The sequence below is a fragment of the Hydra vulgaris genome, chromosome 12 (genome assembly GCF_038396675.1).
Source record: "Hydra vulgaris chromosome 12, alternate assembly HydraT2T_AEP".
Classification (NCBI taxonomy): domain Eukaryota; kingdom Metazoa; phylum Cnidaria; class Hydrozoa; order Anthoathecata; family Hydridae; genus Hydra; species Hydra vulgaris.
The window spans coordinates 9,552,299-9,577,500 of record NC_088931.1 but is presented as its reverse complement, the minus strand read 5'-3'; the positions used below and the strand labels follow the sequence as shown (position 1 = coordinate 9,577,500).

Here is a 25,202-nt window from a genome sequence, read left to right as displayed (position 1 = left end):
AATACAAAGGTGAGGAATACGCAAAATAGGCTTTTTGATGTGAACAAGTTGATGATTGATACTTGCAGCTTTTGCTGAATCTTTAACCAAAACTCTCCCTGCTAATGTTAAATCTCGATCAAACCAAGTACTCCATATGCCACCCCCATAACACTGAACCCCAACTGATAAATAACCACTTTCTTCTTTCTTTGAATTTGGTTTAACAACAAAGCATGGGCTGTCAGTGTGAGCTCCAATAATAGAGAAACCATTGCCACCATTAAACTGATTTCCAACAGCAAATGCAATTACTGATGACTGATTGCGTGTTACAAAATATTTTCCACCTTTTTTAATCTTCCACTTATCTTTTTCAAAAATTTCTGAAAATCCAACTGATAAGAGTTTTTCCTTGCAGTTTTGGATTACATGATAAGGAGATGGTGAAGCATTTATAAAATCAATAAGAGCTTTTGCTGAAGCTAACACTTTATCTTGTTTTTGCATGTTTTGAACTAGAATCTCTAACGATGAAAATTTCATATATATATATATATATATATATATATATATATATATATATATATATATATATATATATATATATATATATATATATATTAGAATTACTATTATTAATTATCAATAATTATAATACTAATATAATTAGTAATATAATATACTATATAATATTAAAATAACATAAAGTATTTTATAACTTTATATCTTTTTACACCTTAAATTTTTTTAATATTTGATTTAAAAGTTATATAAATTCATACATACTGTTTATTATTTGTTTATATTAAAAACATAAAAATTTATACTATAACTATAACTTATTATATTACATTGTTTATTATTTTTTCTTAAGATTTAAATTCTTATTCTGAATTCTTAAGATTTAAAATTTTAATAAATTTATACGTATTGTTTATTATTTGTTTATAATACTAATATTATAATTACATTGAATATAATGATAATATTAGTATTATAAACAAATAATAAACAATACGTATAAATTTATCAAACTTTTATATTTCAGGAATCTATTAAAATTTTGAATTTTAAGAGTTAACAAACTAGAGGTATAAAAAAAGATAAAAGAATAGTAAAAAATTAATGTTAAATACATTATCGAAATGGATACTTGCAACGTTAATGCTTCTTAACGTTGTGCTATTTTCGTTAAGGCTAATTTCTCGCAAGTCCGCATATAATATAATGCGGGAGAAATATTTTTGTTTTATAAAATTTTTGTCCCGTATTGGGTTAGTTAAAGGTAGACGGGCAAAACCCGTCTACCTTTAACTAACCCAATGCGGGACAAAAACCGCATGATTTTTTCTTTTGTCATATCTTTTGTACAAAACAAACAATTTAACTTTTTTTGGCTCTTATAAATGCTCTATATGGTAAAAGTTCTTCCCAGAACTTAGAAGTATTTTGGTAGTTTTATTTTACTTTTTTTTTTTTAGTAAAGTTTCTCTCTATATTTTAGTATGGGACCTCAAAAACCACATGGCTCAAGTTGTTTACAACTTTTTTGAAACTAGTTTTAATTTTCACATAACTTTGATAAACTTGTTATATTAGATTTTACTTCATATAGTACTTTAATTACGAACTTATATTTTTGGGAAGTACCTAAGCTTAGGTATTTCTCTAAAATATAAGTTCCCTAAAATATAAGTTCCGAACCATGTGGTTTTTGTAGCGCCTTATAAGGCGCTACAAAAACCACATGGTTAGGACCCCAAAAACCACATGAGCTATTTTAGTTTTAAAAAAAGTCTAACTGAGGTTAAAAATCAAGATTTAGAGTAAGTTGTTAATATTTGTAACTAGCTTTTTGATTATAATGAATTTATAAAGAGGTTTTATTTTACACTTTTGCATCAGTGACACTTTTATTTTTCACTTTTGCATCAGCATTTTTTGGTGTTTGAGATTCCAGACATGAAGCAAATCGCTGTCTTGCTTAGTGGGTAGGGTTAGTTCAGTTTGTTGAATTTCGATAATATTTTATTTTAATGCATATAAATAAATATGAGTAACATTAACAAAGAATACGTAACACAAAACAAATGCATGACTAAATATTCCATGGTCCAATGCTGAAACACTTATAAAGAGAGAAGCAACATTAGAAAAAAACAAACAACTTGAAGTTGCTATTCAATAGTGAAAAGAAAATAATGCTTTAATTAAAACAAGAAAATTCCGACTAATTAAAGATTGTGAAACAATAAATCGTCGACTTTTAGGAAATATAGCTAGTGGTCTTGAAAGGCAGTATTGTACAATTATCTTGAAAAAACAAAAGATTTCAATTATTTCATAATAATTGGAATAAAAATCAGGCAATGCAAAGCATAAGCAAAGTAGAACTAACAAAACTTGTCTATGATGTTCTAAAAGTTGTACAATACACAAAAAAAGGTTGAAAGGTGGGAGAAAATTCACAGCATTATCAGCAAATTCAAAAATTGCTTTAACAAAAAACAAGTATTTTTGTTCCTTTTTTTTTAAAAAGGTAGTAAAAGACTTGGTAGTAAAAAAGATAAAATATGTTAAACTATAAAAAGATCGCCTGTAGTTAAAGAAGTTGTCGCTTTGTTAGAAAAGCTTTTTTGCTTTACTTTTTAATACTTGTTTTGTTTCGAACACAGATTAGGTAATTCGTTCTGGATGCGCTTTAAAGCAAATAATTCAAGCTTAACACTCAAGCAACAAGGAAATCAATAAATAGAACTCTCAATTGCACAAAAAAAGTGGCATGTTCCATCTTGGTATGAATAAATATTGTGTTTTTGATTACGTCATAATATGCACATGCCTCATCTAAAATTTAACACAGTGCCACACTTTATTATTAGTTTAGGTATTGTACTTTACACTCATTAAAAATAGTTCGAGAAAAACTATTTTTCATGGTTGTCTTTAGACGTTCTAGCAGAAGAATTAATTAAAGTCGGTATTATGACTGAAGCAGAACGAAAGGAGACAGGAGTTTGGTCCGAAAAAATTGATATATGGAGAATATCGAGTGAACACGGAAAAATCCGGTCAACTTTAAATTAAGATTTCTTTAAAACCATAAATGCTTTTTTTTTCAATTTTTTTATATGAAATGTGTTTACATCACAATTTGGGTTTCAACTTAATTTTAAGGGGCTTGATGGGCTGTTTGGCAAGAGATTGAATTTTATAGCGGGTTGATATCATCATTTTGCAGATTTTTTCTTTTTTCACCTTATTGGTGGCATTAATTCACTTTTTTTGGGAGTCCTTTTTTTTTTTTATTACTCAACCTGTCTTACAAAGAACTTCTTATACTATTGTCCAAAAATCTCCAATTTTGCGCTCTTTGGATAATTTAGAAGATTCGCATCTTTAGGAACAATTTCCACATTATTATCTTTTCACCACAGTAAAACTTTTTTAGAATAGTGAGAAGCAGCAAGATCTGGCTAAAAGAGACATCGGTATTTGTGTTTTTTTATAAATGGCAAAAGTCTTTATTAGAGGCATTCTTTGCTGTAGAGATTGGCACTCAAGGTCTTCTTAGTGATAAAACAAGAAGACTGAGTATCACAGCTAAAAATTGCTTGTCACACACAGTGGCGGGTTTTAGGTGGGGGGTGGGGGCATGGGGTAGCAGCCCCCCTCTTGGGACTTTTGTTCAGAAATATTCTTTTGTAAGTTGAATATTATACAGAAGTGTACTACTATACTGACAAATGAAATTGTCTATTATCCGTAATTATGCGTATATGAACTTGATTATTACACTAAAGTACACTAAAGTACAAAAAATTGAAAGAGAAAGTTACCTATAAATGAAAATACGCGGACCTTATTTTTTTTTAATACCGTTTTTATATTTTTTTAAAACCCACCCATGGCCACACAAGGAATTGGATGCAAATTTTTCTCGTCAAACATAATTAAATTGATCAACGACAGGTTTATTTTTGTTCTCCTTGTAAAACTGTTAACCATGAAGTTGTGAAAGGTCCCCCTTACAACCTGTTTTGCTGTCTTCAATTATGCACATACTTTTATCCGCTATTATTTTAATCAACTTCTTTGCGCGTCGAATTCCTAATATTTCACCATTTAAGCTTATCTGAGGTGTATTTTTCTTATGAAATGCTTTAATCTCAGCATTTTTAATTATTTCTTTTAATATAAGAACGCAAAGTCTTGAATTTTCTTGGTAGATCTTGCTGTGGCTGATTCGGATTTCTTGCTATTGAACTGAGAATCAACTTTAACTTTTTGGATTTATCGAAAGTTTTCTTTCTTCCACTTCCAGGTTTTCTTTTGAAAGCTTTGAGTAGTCTTAAACTTATTTAAAATATCTATGACTGTAGATTTTGGGATATTTGTACGTTTAGCAATCAAGCGATATGGTTTGTAATCAAAAGTTATCAACACAATTAGAGATAAGGAAGTAACACTTAATTAAAAAAAATAAAAAGCATTTGTGGGTTTAGAGATACCTCAATTTAAAGTTGACCGGATTTTTCCGTGTCCACCCGATATTCGATCACGACGAAACACCACAGTCCATCAATTTTAGTGTTGATGGTACTCGTTTTTGCTGCAAAAGGAGAAACATGCTGTAAAATGATAGGAGAGAAAAGTGAATGCGGCACCATACATCCTCAAGTATCATTTTCAGATAGCTAATTCCATATCACTTTTTTTTTCATAAACATTTATAATAGAGATTGAAAGGATGGCGTTGTATCATATTTTTTGTAATTATAGGAGACCTTTGAGCCTGTCAAGTTCTCTTTGGTGCTGTTGGAATAACTAATCAAATGGCTCCTCAGAAAACTGTGTCAGATATTCAGCTTCTTCTGATAACAACATGCAATCATGGTGTATCTGATCACAATTTGTTATTAGATATGTGTACAGAGTTTGATGAATATCTTACTGATAAAAAAATTAACGGCCAGTAGTTTAGCTTTCTGATGGGCATTGTTCACGCTTTAATTTCAATGCCTTACAGTTTTTACAATCAAAATCATACGTACGTACTTAACTTCGTCAGATACACTGGTGTGACACAGCTTTTATACCAACTCAACAAAAACTTTCATTATAAGTATTATGGTATGAAATAAAAGTTTTTTACTAATTTTAACTCACTTAATAAAGAAGCTTTTGGATGATCTTAGGACCTATTTGAAACAACCTAGCGCCAAAACAATCTATAGTCAAAGCTAATAGACATGTAGAAGTTACTTCCACATCATTAAACGTCAAAGATATATAACAGGACAAGTTTGCACGAGCTGCTTTATACTTTCAAAAGTGTTTCAACCAGTATAACAACCCTTGAGTTTATTTTTATTTATTTTACTTTACAAATTTTTTGAGCTTGTTTGAGGTTCTGACGACAATACATTGTCTAATGAAAGAATAAAGTTTTTTAGTTTTTTCTAAAAATGGTGAAAAGACATGGATAGAGCAAAATCAAAATTCGGCAAAATCAATTTATTCCGAAAGTGCCAAATAGGCAATACAAAATAATTGATATTCGTGTGACAAAAATGTTCTTTTAAATAATTAATATTTCATAAAAATGTATTCATTGATAGATTTTAGAGTAAAGAGATCTTTAAAGACGGAGCGGAGTAAGTTATTTTTTCATATATGATCAAAACATGAAACATTATATAAATTTTTCTAGTATATATTTAGAATTCTCATTTTAATAAAATAATGTTTTGAATGAAAGAAGCAGTCCACAAAGTTTATTAAACGGATTGCACGTTTCTAACGGTGTTAGAGCTGTTGCAACTAATTCTGTACTTTCCACAAGTGATGTTTTCATCAAGATAATCACCGGAAAATTTAGTTACAGAGTCTCTTTTCACTTCAATATAATCAATAAAGATTTGAGGTAATTTTTATGGCAAAAATCGCTTTTTAAAATACAAATGGAATAAGGTCCATTTTGTTTTACAATACCAATTGTCTCAGAACAAAACTAAAAAGATGGATACATTTGTAAAACGTTGTGAGTCTTTTTTAATGTTACTGAGGATATTTATTCTGGTGTGCTTTCGAATGCTTTACTGATAACCTGGTTTTTTGTGTGGGGTGTTAGCAATGAGAATTTCTTACGAATAGGTTAACAAATTGGAGATGCACCAGGTAATCCAACTGAGCGGTTTGTTTTATTTAGTTCTTTGAGCTATCCATGTGATACTTGGACCATGAACCTCATGAGTAGCATTTGATTGACCAATAACAATTAGTTCAGAATAACATTAGAAGGGTAAATACATTTGTAAAACTTTGTGTGACTTTTTTACTGTTGTAATTCATTTATAATCCAGTGTGCTCTCTGATCTTTTTCTGCTGATCTGGCCCTTGCTTGCAATAAGGACTTTTCACCAACAGGTCACAAATTGGAGATGTTCTAGTAATCCGACTGAACTACTAATGCCTATTAGATTAACCTGGGCAAATTATCTCAGATTAATACAAGAAGAACGGATACATATGTAAAACCTTCTTAGGCTTTTTACCCTTGCTGTGAATATTTTTTCCGCTATGTTCTCTAATGTTTTTCAGCTGATCTTGTAAATTAAAGTTCACCCAAATAAAGAACTCTTTCTAATTTACGTCGACCAATGAGACCAATGAGAGTTCCCGCTTCGTATATCTTTAATTTTGCAATACTCCCTTCCCCCCTCCTCCTCGATGATTATGTCGCATTATTTTCTTTTAAGGAAATAATTTTGGATTTTCTCTATCTTTTAAACTATATGCTCTTCAGACACCACATTGCTAATCAATCTGTTTACGCTTTTATTTTCAAATCAACTCATACTTTTTTTGACCAATAGCATATAATTAAGGCTAAACCTCAATAATATATTTTTATTGAGGTTTAACTTGAAGGGCAATTTTTTTTACATTGGTTAACCGTAACTTACTTCATGCAACACCTGTGTTCATTTATACGACTTACATGCGCTTATTTACTTTGCGCGAAATATCTTGTCTTCTTAGACTTATTCGTGTACAATATCAAATTATTGTAAGAATTTTACCTTAATTATCATTTAGTTTATGGTACTTTAGATATGCTTTGCATATTTGTTTTGCAGTATTATGCTTTGCATTAATGTTTGAATACTAAAAACTTAAATATAATGACAAATCTATAATTAACTTATATTCAAACCACATAACTGATTCGTGCAGATATGTTATAGTATTTAGATTAATGAAAAATTATTTATTTAAGATGGTTCTCTTAATATTACCTCTTGCGCAATATTCTTTGATAACTTTCTTAAGAGTTTCAATACAATATTCTTTGTTAACTTTCTTAAGAATGTTGAATCCTCGCAAGGGTCGATATTATATCCGTTTTTCAGACGAGTCTCTGATATATATATATATATATATATATATATATATATATATATATATATATATATATATATATATATATATATATATATGGCTGATAAATTTTTATACTCTGTTCTTTTAGTAGTTTAACACCTATTTTCCTTATTGTAATTTGTTTGATTGTTGTTTATTGATTTAATGGTATTTATTTTATCTAATAAACTTTGAAATTTTTTACTTATTTATTAGATTATTACATCACCCTACCAATAGACATGACAATGCTTTTTACATGTATGAAATTGTAAGTTATTTATTCCACTAGATATAGAACAATTACATCCAAAGATTATAAATTGATATAATTAAACGATTATAAACTTTCTAAAATTACTCCTGCAATTTATAAACTAAATTTCAGGGTTTAAATTGTCACTTTAAATATGACAAATAGTTGTTGAAACCTTATATATTTCATCAAAATTAAGTTTAAACTTAGTAAAAAACAAACATTATTACCAAGCAGTATTAATTAAATTAAATAAAAAACAAACTAAATTAAATATAAAACAAATAAAAACTGAAATGTAAAACCGAACTATATAGACTTAAACCAAGCTTAATAAAAACTAAATACAAAACTTGAGCTGCCGGAGCGCAATCGGAGCAGCCGTAGCGCAGTGGTTAGCACACTTGCCTCAGAAACTAAAGATCCACGGTTCAACGCCACCTCGGGGAAGCTAAGCAACATCGGTAAGGAAGGAGGCGTGAACTTCTTTTCAAATGCTCTTCCGCGGTGCTCTGTGATAAGACCGTAAGGACTTCTTCTTCGTAAGAACAAATAAACATCATCTCAAAACTAAAAAATAAAACTGAAAAAAGAATATACCAGTTAATGTTACCAATAAAAATTTTCAGTGTAATAAAGCTTTCAAAATCGTCAACTTTTAAAAAATATTGTAAATTTCGATTTATTTCTCACCTTAGTATAAAACTTATGTAGGCATATTAAATCCTCGTAAGCATATTAAATCCTCGTAAACATATTAAATCCTATTGAATAATATTAAACGCATTTAAACGCAAGCCACCCTAGAATTAAATTCTTTAATCGTGTTCCGTAAAAATTCCCAGCCACACTTTTATTACGACCCCCCCCCCCCCCTTCTCTTAAGTTTGTTAGGTTTGAAAAAATTCCCCCTCCCTTTCATCTACCCCATCCCCTCCTTCCCTTGTATTAAGCACTCAAGAGTAATTATCTTAATGTACCAATTTTTTCAAAAACTTATTACAAATAACTACATAATAAACATACATTAAATTACATCTGGTATTCAAAGTTGCTTAATTTATCTCAATTTTGATAAAGAATTTCACAGATTTTGCAGCAATTGTTAAAGACATAGTGGCACATATTTATATATATATTAGATAGAAAAAATTTTTTAATTACAGTTAACAGTACAATATCTGATTCATTAAATTCTATTCATTTAATGATGATTAAAACATTTCAATTTTTTTTTTATATTATTTTATAACTGTAAAATTGTAAAAATTGCAATAATATTTTTCAATATTATTAATGATATTACAATTAATGATAATTCTATTTCAATTAATGACAATTTTTAATAAATAAAAATAAATTTTATTACAATTAATAACAATTCTATTACAATTAATGATAGTTAAAACATTTCAATTCTTATGTTTATTGACAATTGACAAACTTTGTAAAAATTGCCAAATTTTGAAATACGTACATCTTGAGAATGATTTTTTGCATAATTTTTTTTTTTGCGACAACTAACTACAACAAGATACATCGTTGCTATTACCTTTAATGTTTAGAGTTTTTTTTTACTTAGCTTTTCAAACAGTTTCCAATTTATTTCAGAGAGAGAGGCGGTCTTTTTGGTAATCTCAATCGTAAATACTTCACTATAGACATCAATGATTGGAAGGTTTCTTTTTTACTGTAATCGCTTGATCATCTTAAATATATATTGCAATTCCTCCTCTCTTTTTTTTTCTTTCAGAAGACATTAGTTTAAAATTCAAAAGTTTAAACTTGTTTGAGATGATTTATTAGTGCGCCTTATTACTGGTAGAACACGGTGCTCTTGGTAGAACAACCTATTACTGGTAGAAAAATCATACTAAATAAGTAATTAAAATTTATATGATTGTCCTTTAGTTTTCCAAAAAAATTTACGTATGAAACACAAAAATACAAAAAAAAAAATTTATATTTTTGCGCTGTACAGTGAAAAAATTTTTTAAAGTTTCAAGTTCAGTTTTAGAAGTTGCATAATATTTTGAATCAAAACTCATTCCGTAAAACTTTTGCACTTTGTAAAAGTTATTAAAAAATGTTAGTAGTAGTTTTAAGGACATTAATTAGTTTTAAAATCTTTTGTTTCATCAGTCATTTTGTTCGTGTTCAATGGTTTTCAAAAAAATTAGGATTTAAAAGCCCCCACAATGGGAGAGTTGGTTTTAAACATTATTGCGGGTGATCCGTGAATAGTCGAGGCGGTGTGTTTTCACTTATCCGTTTTTCTACGGGGATGAGAAAGTACAAAATAAATACGTCAACACGCGTAACTGTTTATTTTATTTTAACGATGGGTATTTACAAAAAAAATTAATAACAAAAAAATACTTAACACGGATTAGTATTGCCGTATTAATATTCTTTTTTAATTTTTAAAAACGCACAAAGTTTAAAATTAAAAAATGGCAGCATAATAATTTTGTTTTGCTTAAATTTAATAACAGCTGTCAAAAAAACATTTTAAGAATATTGTTTTTTTCATTAATGAAAAATCGCCTAAATATGTTCCGGCTAAGGTACATTTTTTTTAGAAAACAGGTGTTAAAGATTATCTTTGCACATCTGCTTCCTTCTGGCAAAAAACAAAACAATTCCTTAATACATGGCAAAAATAAAAATAAACAGCAGGCCAGATTTTTATTTTGTCTATTTATGTTTTTTAATACGACCAAGTTGTAGCTAATAAATTATTCTAAACGTGAACGAAAGAGTATGCTGACATAATGTTTGGAAGAAGTCTTTAAAAACTTTTATCAGTATCTTTTTCTTTTATATTTTTCTTTTTAAATTTCAATTTATCATGTAGTTAAAAAACTTTTTTTAAAATTAATTATTATTCATAAAATTTACAATTTTCATTTAAACAGCTTAAAAAACATAACATATATTTATATATATATATATATATATATATATATATATATATATATATATATATATATATATATATATATATATATATATATATATATATATATATATATATATATATATATATATATATATATATCTGTGTGTGTGTTTTAAATATGAGTTGATCTTTTACCAGTAAAATCATATTAGTAAATTTTTGAGAATTGCTTAACATTCCAAAACTGTACTAAACTTATTTGTTTAAAGGTTTATATTATCAAAAGACAAAAATGTCGAGAAATTTACAACTTTAAATGTTAGCATTTTAGCTATTTATACTTTTATATTTTTCCTAATTAAGTATAAAAATAATTTTTACTGGTTTTATATTATATGCATACTGGTTTCATATTATATGCATACTAGTTTTATATTATATCCATAACAGTTTTTATTATATGCATGCAGTTTTATATTATATGCACATCGGTTTATACTATATGCATACCGGTTTATATTATATACATATGGTTTACATTATATGCATACTAGTTTTACCGATTTTATATTATATGCATTAAAACAGTTTTAATAAGTTTCTGAAGGCATTTTTATCTGGTAGATAATGTTAGAAGTTTACACCACAGCAGGTTAGAAAAACTTGGCATTAATTTATCTATAAGCTTTTAGTTTTATTTGTTGATAAATCAAAAGTAAATGAATCATAAAATAACTTAATTATACATACAATGGAATCAAAACTGATAACGAAAGTTTTATATAGATAAAAAAAACTGCAGCAGTTGTTTAAAAAAAGTGACCAAAATTTGCGATTAATAAAACGTCTTAAAGTTTCGCCTGCCTTAAAATTGTTAAGAGTTTAAGAATTAACCTAATTTTTTCAGAAACTTTATCTAAACTTATACTCAAATTATATTAGCAAAGACATATAAGAAAAAATATTTACACTTTAAAGTCAATAAAAAGGTTGAAAAAATTGTTTATATTTAAAAAGTTTTTCACATTGCAATTCGAAAGGTGGAACATGGTGATATAGTCTTAAAAAGATAGACTATTACATTTTTTTTTTAGTTATTAAGGTGCTCCAAGAAAACTTAATAATCTCATCACCGGAGCTTATTTAAACACACACGGAGCATATAATTAGGAAATTTACGCCTCCTTCCATATCGATGTCATTTAGTGGGTTTGAGCCGGCATCGAAACTTGAACCTCTTTGTTCTGAGCCAGAACTCTAACTACTGCAACATGGCTTAATAGTTGTCAACTTTGCAATAGAACTCAAAAAAATAGTTCCTGCCTCTGTGTATTTGCTTTTTTTTTCAAAACAAGGATGGTCTAAAAAAAGCATGGCACTAACTTGAGAAATATTTTAAAATTGTAAGTTGTTCATATTAATTAAAACTTTTTACAGAATTACAGCAAACGAAAGGTTTTACAAACCGTATGAAATTTACAAATTTTTAATAACTTGTGTTTTACTTTTAAATTGTTATAAAACTTCTAGCTGAAGTAATTAAACTCGTAATCATTGCAATAGAGTCAGGCAGAAGCAATTCTACAAATAAAATGAAGGGGGGGGGGGGGTGAATCTTAAAAAAGTACCGACTGGTTCCTTATATAAAAAAAAAGGTCCTCAAAACTAAAATTTATAACTGATAAGAAAAAAAACTTTCAGTGTAAACAGGTTTTAAAAATCGTCGACCTAGTAAATCTCGGTTTATTGAAAGTAAGATTTTGGTTTATTTCTCGCTAAAGTATAATCAGCATATTAAATCTTATTGAGATTATGATGAAACAACTGTTAGAAAATGCGCATTTGACCGCAAGCCACGCTAGAATTAAATAGTTTTATAAATGGTTTGTAAAGAATAGTAATTTGGATATATAAAGCATAAACTGTTAATAAAACCCCTTATTTACGACTTGAGAAAAATCCACCCCCCTTCCTTTTTATTAACCCCTCCCCACTCTTCCCCCCCCCCCCCCCCTTCCCTTCTCTATTATAGTTTGATTTCATATATATGCCTAAATTCCAACCGTTTTGAAAATAGATTTTTACGAATTGTTTTACTCTTTGTTCATCTAAATATGAATTCTAAATATTCTTTTAAACACGAATTTTGAACAAATATGATTTGAACACACAATACAAAGATAAAATCTGGAGTTAAATAACTTTTTGGCCTCGTACAGTTATTAATAGATATGCATCCTATGTGCGTGGTACAGGATACACATCCTACGTAAATGTTACAAGGTAAACATCTTGCGCATTTAATACAAAGTACATAGAATACGTTCATAGTTTAAACTATAAGATCTTCAAAACGTTTTTTAATATTGAAATCACTTTTTTATTTAAGAGGTTATTTCTTAAAAAAGGTTTGCGTAGCCGTTGTTTTCATTTTCTTTGAGTTCTTGTTAGGCATATATAAATATAATGAGGTGAAATTGTAAATGATCAAAGTATTTATATAATAAGTCAATATATTATTCCGTTTAATAATACTTTTACCATTATTTTAAATTTAATTTTAGACTTATTAGTGACTTTTAACCTAATAAGCACTCTTGTGTCCATATAACTTTGCATTGTTTCTTTGTTTCCAAGGCTCATTAGAATTCGTTATATTGTTTCTTTGTTGTCAAAGCTTGTTTTTTGTTTGTTACCAAAGCTTATTGGAACTTTGTATTGTTTCTTTGTTGTCAAAGCTTGTTTTTTTTTTGTTACCAAAGCTTATTGGAACTTTGTTTCTTTGTTACAAGAATTTATTGTTATACTTATTACTATACTGAATTATCTTTTTTTTATTATTATTATTTAATATTCACAAACTATTATATTTATTGTAAATATATAATGAAGCTAATTTTTTAACATTAAAATAAAATTACACCTACATTATAATCGAAGTCAGGCTTGAATTTGAGTACAATTAATATACAGATCCATAAATAAAGTTGGATTTCAACTAGCATAACGACTACCCGACAGCGACTTTACAATAGGTAACCTAACGACTAACTGACAGCAACTCACTAGAGTTAGTTTATACAATAGTAACAACTAAAAATAAAAAACTATGGGTTTTTTTTTGTCACTACAATTATTTTTTAGGTTAAATTATAAATGGGCTATAATTCAAATGACGAATGTGCTCCAAAAACTGTTTATAAAATTGAAACAGAGGAAATAGAAATTAAACAGGAGATAAGTAAAGAATACAAAAAGAGAAGAAAAGCAATAAACCGTGAAGATGCAGATTCAAATAACCGATCAAACGAAAATGTATCCCCTTTAGCGGACACTTCTATAAAAGAGAAAAAAATAACATTGAATGAAAAAAACGATTATCAGCGAAAACGTAGTAAACTTAATAATATTCTTTTTCGATTGGAAAAGAGAAAGAAAACAGAAAACACTCATGAAGAATTAAGAACAGAACTTAAGGAACTTGATGAAAAGCTTCATGACAAATCAAATCAAAATATATTTAAAAAAAGAAAGAATACAAATAAAAATAGTGAAAGTAAAGAGTATGAACAAAAGGTTTCACAAATACAACGCCGTCTTGTTGCAAACGCAAGGGAACGGTCACGCGTTCATGCTTTAAGTAATGCGTTTAATTTGCTAAGAACGTCCATACCTAGTTATTCACCGGAACAAAAACTTTCAAAACTAACGATTCTCAGAGTTGCTATAAACTATATTAGCGCACTTGAGGAAATTTTAAACGATAATCCTTCAATTCAAAATTTTGCTGGATTTGTTGATGAATGCACGTGTATATTGCAAACAGAGTATGGAAGGTCCAAGTTTTTAAACTATCAGGATAAATATAAGAATTAAAAATAATAATCATAAGTAAATTAAAAATAAAAATCATAAGTTTTGATCCAATAAGTAAAATCTTAAATAAATAACAAAATGTTTTAATGTATGAACTCGTAAAAATGTTTTTTTAACTTAATGAGTTTTCGCAAACAATAACTTTAGAATAACCGGAAATAATAACTTACGAGAATAACGCAGCGCAAAATTTTCAAAAACAGCACACGCATTTACTTGAAAAAATTGTTTTAAGCTTTGTGCGAATTTTTTAAAATTTATTTGACGTAAAATGTGCTGTTGATAATAAAGTACCTTTAATTTACTTTTGTTCGCACTTCCACCAGCAATATTATCATAATTAATATGACAAGAAAGAAATATGACGAAGACGCAAAGCTTAAGTAAAGTTAATGTTTAAAAAAAAAGCTTAAGTAACGTTAAAGTTTAAAAAAAAAACTTAAGTAAAGTTAAAGTTTAAAAAAAAAAGCTTAAGTAAAGTTAAAGTATGTTAATCGAAATTATCTTAATAAACTCTACTAATATTTTGTGTAAGTTTTCTAACGAGAGTTTTTCATTATAAATTTCTATTAAAATATATTTTACACGTTAAAAAGCTTGTAGAAATTACTTTTTGTATTTAAAAAAGGGAGTCCAGGAAACACGGGGTTAGTTTGAAACATTGAATTTTTGCACCATCTAACAACCTACAGCCGTATTCACTTCTCTCCGTTAAACCCTGCGATAAGCTATTGGCTGGTTAAAAGTAAAACGGCAGTTTTTAACGCCAGCGATAAAATGAACTAGTATTCTTATGTCTCCGTTTAGTTAATGGCAGGAGTAAATTTAGTCATTAGAAAGCTGGTAACGCCAAAATTTAATGCTGCTATACCCTACAGTTAAAACTGCAATCGGAGAAATTTTCTATAGTAAGTTCGAAAAATAAAAAATGATATCCAATCAAATCGAACGTATATATATATATATATATATATATATATATATATATATATATATATATATATATATATATATATATATATATATATATATATATATATATATATATATATATATATATATACGTGTCACATGATAGAGCCGAAAATATTCATCCTCGAAAATATCACCGAAATATTTCACAACCGAAAAATTTAGAACCGAAAAGTATACTTTCATTGCAGGATCGAATTACAAAATCCTTTCTTTTTTTATTTTAATCTAATTTAAATACTTTATTTCACGACTTTCGATCAAAAAGTCGATCGAAATTTTTTCGGTTCTAAAATTATTTATGACATTTCGATTGATAATTCGATCGAAATTTTTTCGGTTCTAAAAACAATTATGACGATCGAAAATTCGATTGAAATCAATTCGGTTCAAATTTTTTTCGTGATTATTTTCGGTTGTGTAATAAATTTCTCATATTCGGTTCTAAATTGAAACTTACGATTCGGTTGAATCATAGGACGCTATATATATATATATATATATATATATATATATATATATATATATATATATATATATATATATATATATATATATATATATATATATAATATATATATATATATATATATATATATATATATATATATATATATATATATATATATATATATATATATATATATATATATATATATATATATATATGTATATGGCTAAAATAGCAGCATGGTTTTTGCCTACCCACCTCTAATAATTATTTAAAAAAAGAGGGTCTTAAAAAGCTGAATTTTTTAGTGCTGCTTAAAAGAAACAATTTTGATATTTGGAATTTGTTTTTTGCACCCAAATCCATGTTTTCAAATTACATAACTAGACACTGTATACATAATTGCATCATATCATAATATAATACAATTATACATTGCAAAATTATGTAATTCAAAAATATGGGTTTGGATGGCAAAAGGCAAATTCGAAATATCAAAATTGTTTCTTTTGAGCAGCACTTGATTTAATTAACTAAAAAATTAATATTTTTAAGATCCTTTTTTTAAAAATAATTATTCATCTCATGCAATTATTCATACCATACAGAGACATCACTATATGATATATACCCAATCCTATATTACAGGAAAATACCCCGCCAACATTGACAGACGGATTCTTCTTAAACATATAACATAAAGTTGACCAACATAAAGTATATCTAAAAAAACTGTGTTTCTCAACACAGTTATTTTAGATATAGACTAACTTTATCAAATCTTTTACCATGACTTTTATTTTCATCGAACATGCCAATAAGACTGACAGGAAACTGACAATTTTTTAGAACAAAAATTACATTAGAATCTGATGGAACTACCTGAATTTAAGCAACAAATACTCGTTTATTTTGTTTATTATAATATTTCATTCTAGTGCTATGTCATAACCCAAGCTTGTGATCTAAATTTCTGAGTAACATAGTTACACAACCAATTTTCAATTTTAAACAATGAGGAGACATACCTGAAGAAGTTAAGCTGTTCAAAATCTGAATAGGTAAGTTATTCTTTCATTAAGGTCTTCAGTCGCAATTTGATCACCACTTAAATACGCTTTAACACTTTTTTGTTTCATTTCTTCATTGATTGATAATGGAGCTACATTAGTGGGTATTAAAATCAAAACTTAAAAAAATAATGGGGCAAATAAATGTTTTTTGAAGTTATTTTAAAATTTTTATCCACAGATAATATCAACTTTGTTTTGGGATTTTCACATATAAAATATTTTTTTTGTACTTCAATTTGGTTTTGCTTTTATTTTTAAATACTGTCTATCAATATTGTTTGTTATTTTATTTCTAACATTAACTAATTTTTTTAAATTATCCTTTAATAGGGTACAAACAATATAAATGTAATATGAAATTATTTCTGCATTATAAACAATTGACAAGCAAATGATTTTTTTTATTTTTCATAACTGTTTAAAGTTAAAAAATATATAATATTCATCATACTGTTGTTGTCTAATTTTACGCTTATACTTATGCCTAAAATTAGAAAGTCTATTGACTTTGTGAGTGAGACTTTGTGAGTGAGACCTTTTCACAAAGTCTATTGACTTTGTGAAGCCACAAGTAAATGATTAGATCTATTTACTTGTAGCAATTGACATAATAATATATTAATGCATAAAGAATATACGGAGAAAATAATGCAGAAAACAGTTATAAAAGTCAAAATATTTTTATAATAAATTACTTTTTGACATCTTTTCAATGTTTAATATAGGTTACAAACACGAATATTACAAAGTATGGCAATTTAAAACTTTTCCCTTGTTGAGTGAAATAGATAAGTATGAGCATTTTTAACAACATCTCGTGCAACTTGAAATATTCAAAAATTTCAAATTAACTTAAATTTTTACTAGCGCCATATAATTTAAGAGGAGCTAATTTATTTGGATTTGTTGAAAAATTTAAAGTATGTTCTTTGGAACCTGGCGAAATAAAAGTTTAACTTTTCGTATTTTTAAAGCTTTTTAAAATCGCGTATTTTACAATGATGTCCTTAACTACATCGAGAAGGAAACATTCCACTATTAATACTAGTACGTCAATGAGAAATATTTTAGAGAAAAAAAAAGTAAGAAGGAAGAAGTAAAAAATACGACTAATAAAATTAAAAAAAGAAAGAAGAACTTTAATCTATTATAGGCTGATCATGTACCATTATGTACAGAAAAAAAGAGAGTCAGAGGTAATACAGAACTTTTTTGTTTAACTTGTGAAGAAAAGTATAAAGATTCACCCTCAGAAGATTGGATCATGTGTCATAAATGCCGATCCTGGTTGCACAAAAGTGCACAATTAGTGAAAGCACGTCCCGGGGTTTTGTATGTGATTTTTTTTTCTATTAATTTTTTAAAATTTTAATAATTAAAAAATTAAATATTAATTTTAATTTGTGGGTTTCTGACTGAATAGTTAGACTAAATGATAAGCAATAAATATGATCAATTTTATATAACTGGTGTCTTTAATTCGCATTTATGCTTAGGTGTTCGCCAATACCCCACTCTCCCCTACAATCCCAATTAACTTGGAGGGAGGGGGGTAATATCAACTTTAAAAAACGCAAACTCTAACTAAAGAACTCTTTGAAATAAGAAATTAGCTCAAGAATCTATCTTCAAAACTTCGGCTTGCAAACTCTAATGATTGAAGTTTTTAAATCCCTTAACGGTTTAATTCCTGAATTTATGAAGGGCACATTTGTAAAGAAAAATTTACCATTTCAACTAAGATGTTGCAATAAATTGATGTTACCGCATAAAGGCTCATAAGGCTCTATATAAAACATTATTTAATCATAAAAGTTTAAAAATGTTTTATACAGAGCCACCTCGCTCAGGAATTCCCTTGATAATAAAACCATACACTCAAAAAGTCTCCAGGTGTTCAAAAATTTGTTTTATGATTAAATGGGGGAAAATGAAACAAAACTTGAATAAAAGTTGAAGGAAATGAACGAAAAACGAAAGTAAATAATCCGAACTTGCTTAACACACATTTAAAAAATAGGTTTTAGGTGAGAGTTCCCCAAATATTTTTATGGAAATATATTTATTTATCAGTGTCTCTTCAGGATGCTGTATCTAGAAGCTTAAAAATCAAAAGGTAGCCGTTTTTGAAAAAATTTCTTTTTTTCAAAAAAATTTCTAAGTGCTGTGAAATTTTTTTCTGAGGAGAGTAAAAAGATCAAACTCCTTTAAAAATACGTTCTAATACTTACCCAGCAAACATGGGGACGTACAAAATATGTACAATGAACGTTCAGACGCGTTCTAAACTGATTCTAGATTAGACGCTCAAAGACGTCCTTTCAGGACGTTCTAAAGACGTCGTAAAAAGACTTAAACAAGACTTTCCGTTTTAGTGCAGTTATACAAAATTGGTCTAGAAAATACGTCTTTTAAACATTCAAAAGACATTCTGAATGTCTTTTGAACGTTCAAAAGATATTTGTTATTTTAGGCGTATTTTAGCAATCGCAGAATTTGTAGGGTTTTGGGGACAAAAATTTAACATTCAGAAAACATAACAGAAACGGCAACCAGTGTGCCTTATTAATTAAAACAAATAAAACAAAAAAGTATAAGTAAAAAAAATTAAAAATTTTTTTTACTTATACTTTAAAAGTATACACAAGATTAAAACATATCTCAAATTACAGATCTAAAAAAATATCATAAAAACTGTTGTTGTGGCTTAGTTTTTCACGGTCACCGACGCTTTTTCTATCCAGAGCTCTTTTCAGGATATCTTCAACGCAATTTTCTGGTTCATTCTCGCCTTACATATGGGCATGATCTCTGCAAAATACAAAAAAATATATATATAAATAAAATTTATAGATTATAAAATAAAGAATATACCGTAAACTTTGAACGTTTTTGAGATATTTTTATATGCCCTTCCTTTATTATTGACAATAATCGAAATTTAATAAAATGCATATAGGGGCTACGGTTGGCGCTTACATAATTCAAATTCACAAAAATAATAAAATGAAAGGATTCGAAATAATTGAAATATAATATTTATTTAACTAGTCATTCAAAGTTACCCCGCAAATGGGGTAACTTTGAATATGTTTTGCTTTTACAGTAAAACTTACTCAAAAACATATTGTTTTGTTTTAAAATTCAATAAAAACAACAGCCTGGCTTAACATATATTTATTGTTATTAAAATAATATGATATTAATTTATAATGAAGACATAATTTGTTTTTTTCCTCTTAATGGATATATTTTAACTGGACCTGCATAAAAAGAGTCTTCATTGCAATGTCTTTTAAGTATAGGAGTATAAGACAACTCAGATGAAACGATAACAGTTTCACTTACAGAAGATGATGCATGCGGAACATCTTTAAATGTTGCCTGAAAATCCTCTAAAGAAATATTTTCCCAGGGTCAACAGTAATTTTTTTTTTCGCTTGGGCTTTTTTTCCACACCATCAACAAAACGCAATCTCTTAAGTACATTAACTACTGCTTCGCTAGTTTCGCTTCGTTAGTTTTAACAGTTTCAATATTTCTATCAGCATCTGGCAAACGATTGAAGACAATTTTCACATTTAATAGGTAAATACCACATTTTTTAAAACCAGCTACTAAATTGCTGCTTACCTCTTGACCTGATGAATATATATAAGTATATAAAGTTTTTAATAAAGAAGGAAATTGATCCTTTGTGATGGTCTGTGCTTTTTTGAAACCTGAGATTTTCCATTGATCCAGTATTTTCCTCCAATGAGGTAATGCACTTAATGTTGCATTTTAAGAGGTCCATAAAATGCAACATTAAGTGGTTTCAATAAATAGGTAGAGTTTGCTATTAAACAAACAAACACAATATTATTTTCTAAAGCTAACTTAAGTACCTTTTCACTAAAGCGACTGCTTAGGTTATCACCGATAAGAACTTTTGTATTTATTTTAGGTGCTCCCAGAAGTCCTTACGGTCTTATCACAGAGCACTGCGGGAGAGCATTTAACAGGAAGTTCACGCCTCCTTCCGTACCAATGTCGCTTGTTTGGCAAGAGCTGGCGTCGAACCTAGGACCTCTGGGTTCTGAGCCAGAACTCTAACCACTGCACCACGGCTGCTCAAGTTCCTGGAAAATCCTTTATAAATCTGACAAAAACGATCTCAAACCAATCAGAAAAGCAAACAAAATCAAACCATCCTGACTTACTTCGATTATATTGTACATTAGGTGGCCCACCTTCAGTTCATGTTGTCCATATATATTCAGCTTTATAAACAACATTATCAGGCACCATTTGACCAGTGGTTGAACCACAAAACATGATTAACGTAGCACTCTTACTACTGTTTTTAATATGTTCTAGATATTTCACCCATCTTTTGAAGATACACCGCTTAATTCCAGGACTATCTGATAAATTTGTTTCATCATAGTTAAAAACATTAAAAGAAGGAACTTCTATTAATGTTTTTAACTATGATGAAACTCTTCACCATACTTCATAGTTTTTAACTATCATGATAACTCTTCACCATACTTCAATGTAATTTTTAAATTATCAAAGAACTTTGTTATTTCAGAAGATGATAACGATGCACGACACTTTTTGATGTTCTGACTCATTCGCTGAGTGAGAGCAGCATTGTGACAATTTTCACAATGCTGCTCTCACACAACATTCTGAGCAAGGCCCCATTCTCTTCTAGAAAAGTTGTTGTAAAACTCAGGAACAATTCTGCCTTCAATATCCAAAATCGACTTTCCCAACACACAAAGATATGTTATATCAAAAGGAAAACCCCAAGCAGCAGCATGTTGTACAATTGCTAATTCTTGTATATTTGAAAAAACTGTGGGTTTTCCAGGTTTTTTTGGATTAAGTTTTTTAATCTTATTATACAAAGCGTGGCATTATACTATTATGTAATGCTAAATAAAAAGTTTAAAAATGAATAAATGCAGCACAATTTCAGAATGTTACACACAAATAATTACACACAAATAATATGACATATTTTTTATTTAACTTATATTATAAGATTGAAGATTTGTTAATATTAAAAAAAAAAAAACTACACACACATATAATATATATATATATATATATATATATATATATATATATATATATATATATATATATATATATATATATATATATATAATATATATATATATATATATATATATATATATATATATATATATATATATATATATATATATATATATATATATATATACTATAGCGTCATAAAGTAAATATACACCATTGAGTTTTGCATACATTTATTATTTTAAGCAATTAAAAACACTGTAAATTGTTGAAAACACAATTTTTATTTATCAGAATCATCAAAAACAACACTCTGTATCAAGAACATGCAGTTTGATCAATATTTAGTATGGTAACATCGCGCTTTAATAACATGTTTCATACGGTTTGGCATTGACTCAAACAGGCGAGTAATTGTAACATCATCAATATTGTTCCATGCATGTTGCAAAATTAACCAAAGACAATCCAAGTTAGATGGCCTCTTTCCTTCAATGTTCTTTGCCATAACGCTCCACAAATTTTCAATCGGATTCATGCCCGGGCTCTGAGCAGGCCAATCAAGTACTGCCACCTGATTACGCCGAAGAAAATCTGTGACAGTCTTGGCCTTGTGGCATGGTGCATTGTCATGCTGAAAGAAGAACGAGTTAAGTTGCCCAAACAGTGCACGAGCAGAAGGAAACATTGTGTTTTGTAGTACATCAATGTACTGGTGTTGGTTCATACTTCCAGTACATCGATAAAGGTGCCCAAGCCCATAGCCAGACATGCACCCCCAAATCATTAAAATCTTTCCTCCATGCTTGACAGTTGGCGCAATACAGTTTTTACGAATTTTTCACCAACTCTTCTTCGCACAATTACTCGTTTGGAACTAAGGAACAACTCGAAAGAACTTTCATCACTGAACAGGACATGTTTCCAATCATCTACTGTCAAGTCTTTGTGTGCTTTGGCAAATGCCAATCGTCGACGAACGTTTGTAGCTGAAAGCAGTGACTTCTTTGCAGCCACACATCCACGAAGACCTACTTTCAGAAGGCGCTGATGTACAGTTCGAGTTGCCAGAGTAACCCCATGTTCTTCAGAAATTTTTTGACCGAGTTGAGGGGCAGTGAGTCTACGATCCTGCAAGGACATTCGAACTAACACTCTGTCAGTGTGTGGAGTTGTTTTCTTTGGTCTTCCAGATCGCCTCTTATCAGCTGTTGAACCAGTTTCGATATGTTTATCTATTATTTTCTTAATACCCATTGGTGTTGCTTTAAGTTCTCTGGCTATTTTTCTTAAACTTGCACCTGTTTCTGCCAAGAACACTGCGCGAAGTCTTTCTTCTGTTGTCAGTCGACGATATTTGGGCATACCTTCAAATATAAAAATGAATAATTACACAAAATATATCAGACAAATGGCCAAATATGAATAATGAAAAACCAAAGACATTAATTAATCAGTATTAGCTTAAACTAACAAATTGTAACTAAAAATTCTCTAAAACCCAACATGCATCTCAACAATGGATAATAATAATTTATTAATGACTTGGCCTAAAGTCAAAACTGGTCAGAACCATTTTGAAAGTTTTTAGGACAATAAAAAAAAGTTATTTGTTAATTGTTATTAAAAATCTAATTATAATAACAATACTATAATATTGTAAAACAATTACTAACCTTGTCTTCAAAATTTGCACAATTAATAATACAAAGTTAACTCTTTAAAGTTTAATTTTTAGTACACAACATGAGTCACACTTGCTATTGTAAACAGGAAGTGCAAAGAATATTGATTAAGTAAATTCACAGAATGCAATAATTGCTTCTATTATGTTTCTAAAAATAAGAAATACCACATTAAACTATTATTTTTACGATTTGGGTAGGGTGTATACTTACTTTCTGCCGCAATAGTATATTGATAAATGTTGTATATTGCTGGAAATACAACTCTTGTCTGTTTAAGAGTGATCAATATCTTTTTGAAAAAAATAGATCAAATAATATTAAAATATTTTGAATGGGAAAATACATCTTTATAGACGGGTTGGAATTGTTTTGATTTGGTCCGTTAATCTACGTATGCGCAAATTCTTGGCAGTCAAAACAAATCATTTTTTGCTGGACTTCGTATGAAACTTCTGAAGATGTGGTCAAAATCTTTGTATTTTAGCATGTTAAACAGTAGTGATCAATTAGATTACAAGAAAAAATTAACATTAGCAAACAAGGAAACGTTACTGGACCCCTATTCAATCGATAAACCTTATTGGAGTTCAGATTTAACAAAAATCCCAGATATATCTTGGGGTGACGTTTATCAACTCTACAAGTGAATACACTCATGAAAAACTTAAAGCTTTTAAGTCTTTAAAGGCTTATAACTTTTTTGTGAGCGGACACGTTAATGATATTTATTACTATGAAGTTGCGAAGGATTGTGAATTCTGTTTTTTAAAAACAAAGGTACACAAATTTTATTTTTTTCAAATTTTTTTCATTAGAAATTTTTAAAAACGCTTTTTTTTTAACTAAATGTACAATAAATTATAAAAAAACAATGAGGATGTGTTGTTTAAATACATATTTCATCTTTTAAACTATTTTAGACTACACATAAAGGATTACTTTATTTATTTGTAGGTTCTTCCTAGCCAAAGACAAGGACAGAACCAAAATCTCTACAAAGTTTGGGTTGTTCTTCATAAAAAGAATGGATATGTTTTAACTGGCAATTGTAACTGCATGGCAGGGTAGGCATTGAATTAATTATTTAACACACACAGATATATATATATATATATATATATATATATATATATATATATATATATATATATATATATATATATATATATATATATATATATACATACATAAATATATATGCAAATATATATATTTATATTTTAAATATATAATTATATATAATATTTTATATATTTATAATATTTTATATGTATATATTATGTGCATATATGTATATGTATATATATGTGTAAATATATATACATATTAAAATAAAGAGAAAATAAAAGTGGATTTCCCACCGATCTCCAATATCATTCAAATCTAAACCCTTCTAATACTAATAAACGAAAAAGAAATATAATATGGTTTAATCCTCCTTTCAGTAAAAATGTGGTAACAAAAATTGGACACCTTTTCTTAAACTTAATTGACTTACATTTTCCATTACATCGTAAGCTCCACA

At 28.2% G+C, this 25,202-nt stretch overlaps 3 protein-coding genes across 3 annotated transcripts in view; 1 reads left to right on the top strand and 2 right to left on the bottom strand.

The window, feature by feature from the left end:
* Window positions 1-513, bottom strand: part of LOC100202228 (aspartyl aminopeptidase) — a 1,502-nt gene extending 989 nt beyond the window's left edge. Inside the window, exon 1 of the mRNA XM_065811501.1 lies at window positions 1-513. This exon is cut by the window's left edge and continues 989 nt beyond it. Within this exon, the coding sequence (XP_065667573.1) occupies window positions 1-489 (489 nt within the window). The 5' untranslated portion in view covers window positions 490-513.
* Window positions 1-1,170, bottom strand: part of LOC100214490 (COP9 signalosome complex subunit 5) — a 26,442-nt gene extending 25,272 nt beyond the window's left edge. The window contains exon 1 of the mRNA XM_065811521.1: window positions 1,119-1,170. The gene's annotated coding sequence lies outside the window, so the exon portion shown is untranslated. The remainder of the gene's footprint in view (window positions 1-1,118) is intronic.
* A 10,341-nt stretch (window positions 1,171-11,511) lies between these two features.
* LOC101241277 (basic helix-loop-helix transcription factor amos) lies at window positions 11,512-14,546 on the top strand. The gene is made up of 2 exons (XM_065811492.1): window positions 11,512-11,968; window positions 13,710-14,546. Exon 2 carries the CDS (start codon window positions 13,722-13,724, stop codon window positions 14,439-14,441), a length of 720 nt encoding a protein of 239 aa, XP_065667564.1. The 5' UTR covers window positions 11,512-11,968; window positions 13,710-13,721; the 3' UTR covers window positions 14,442-14,546.
* The last annotated feature ends 10,656 nt before the right edge of the window (window positions 14,547-25,202 follow it).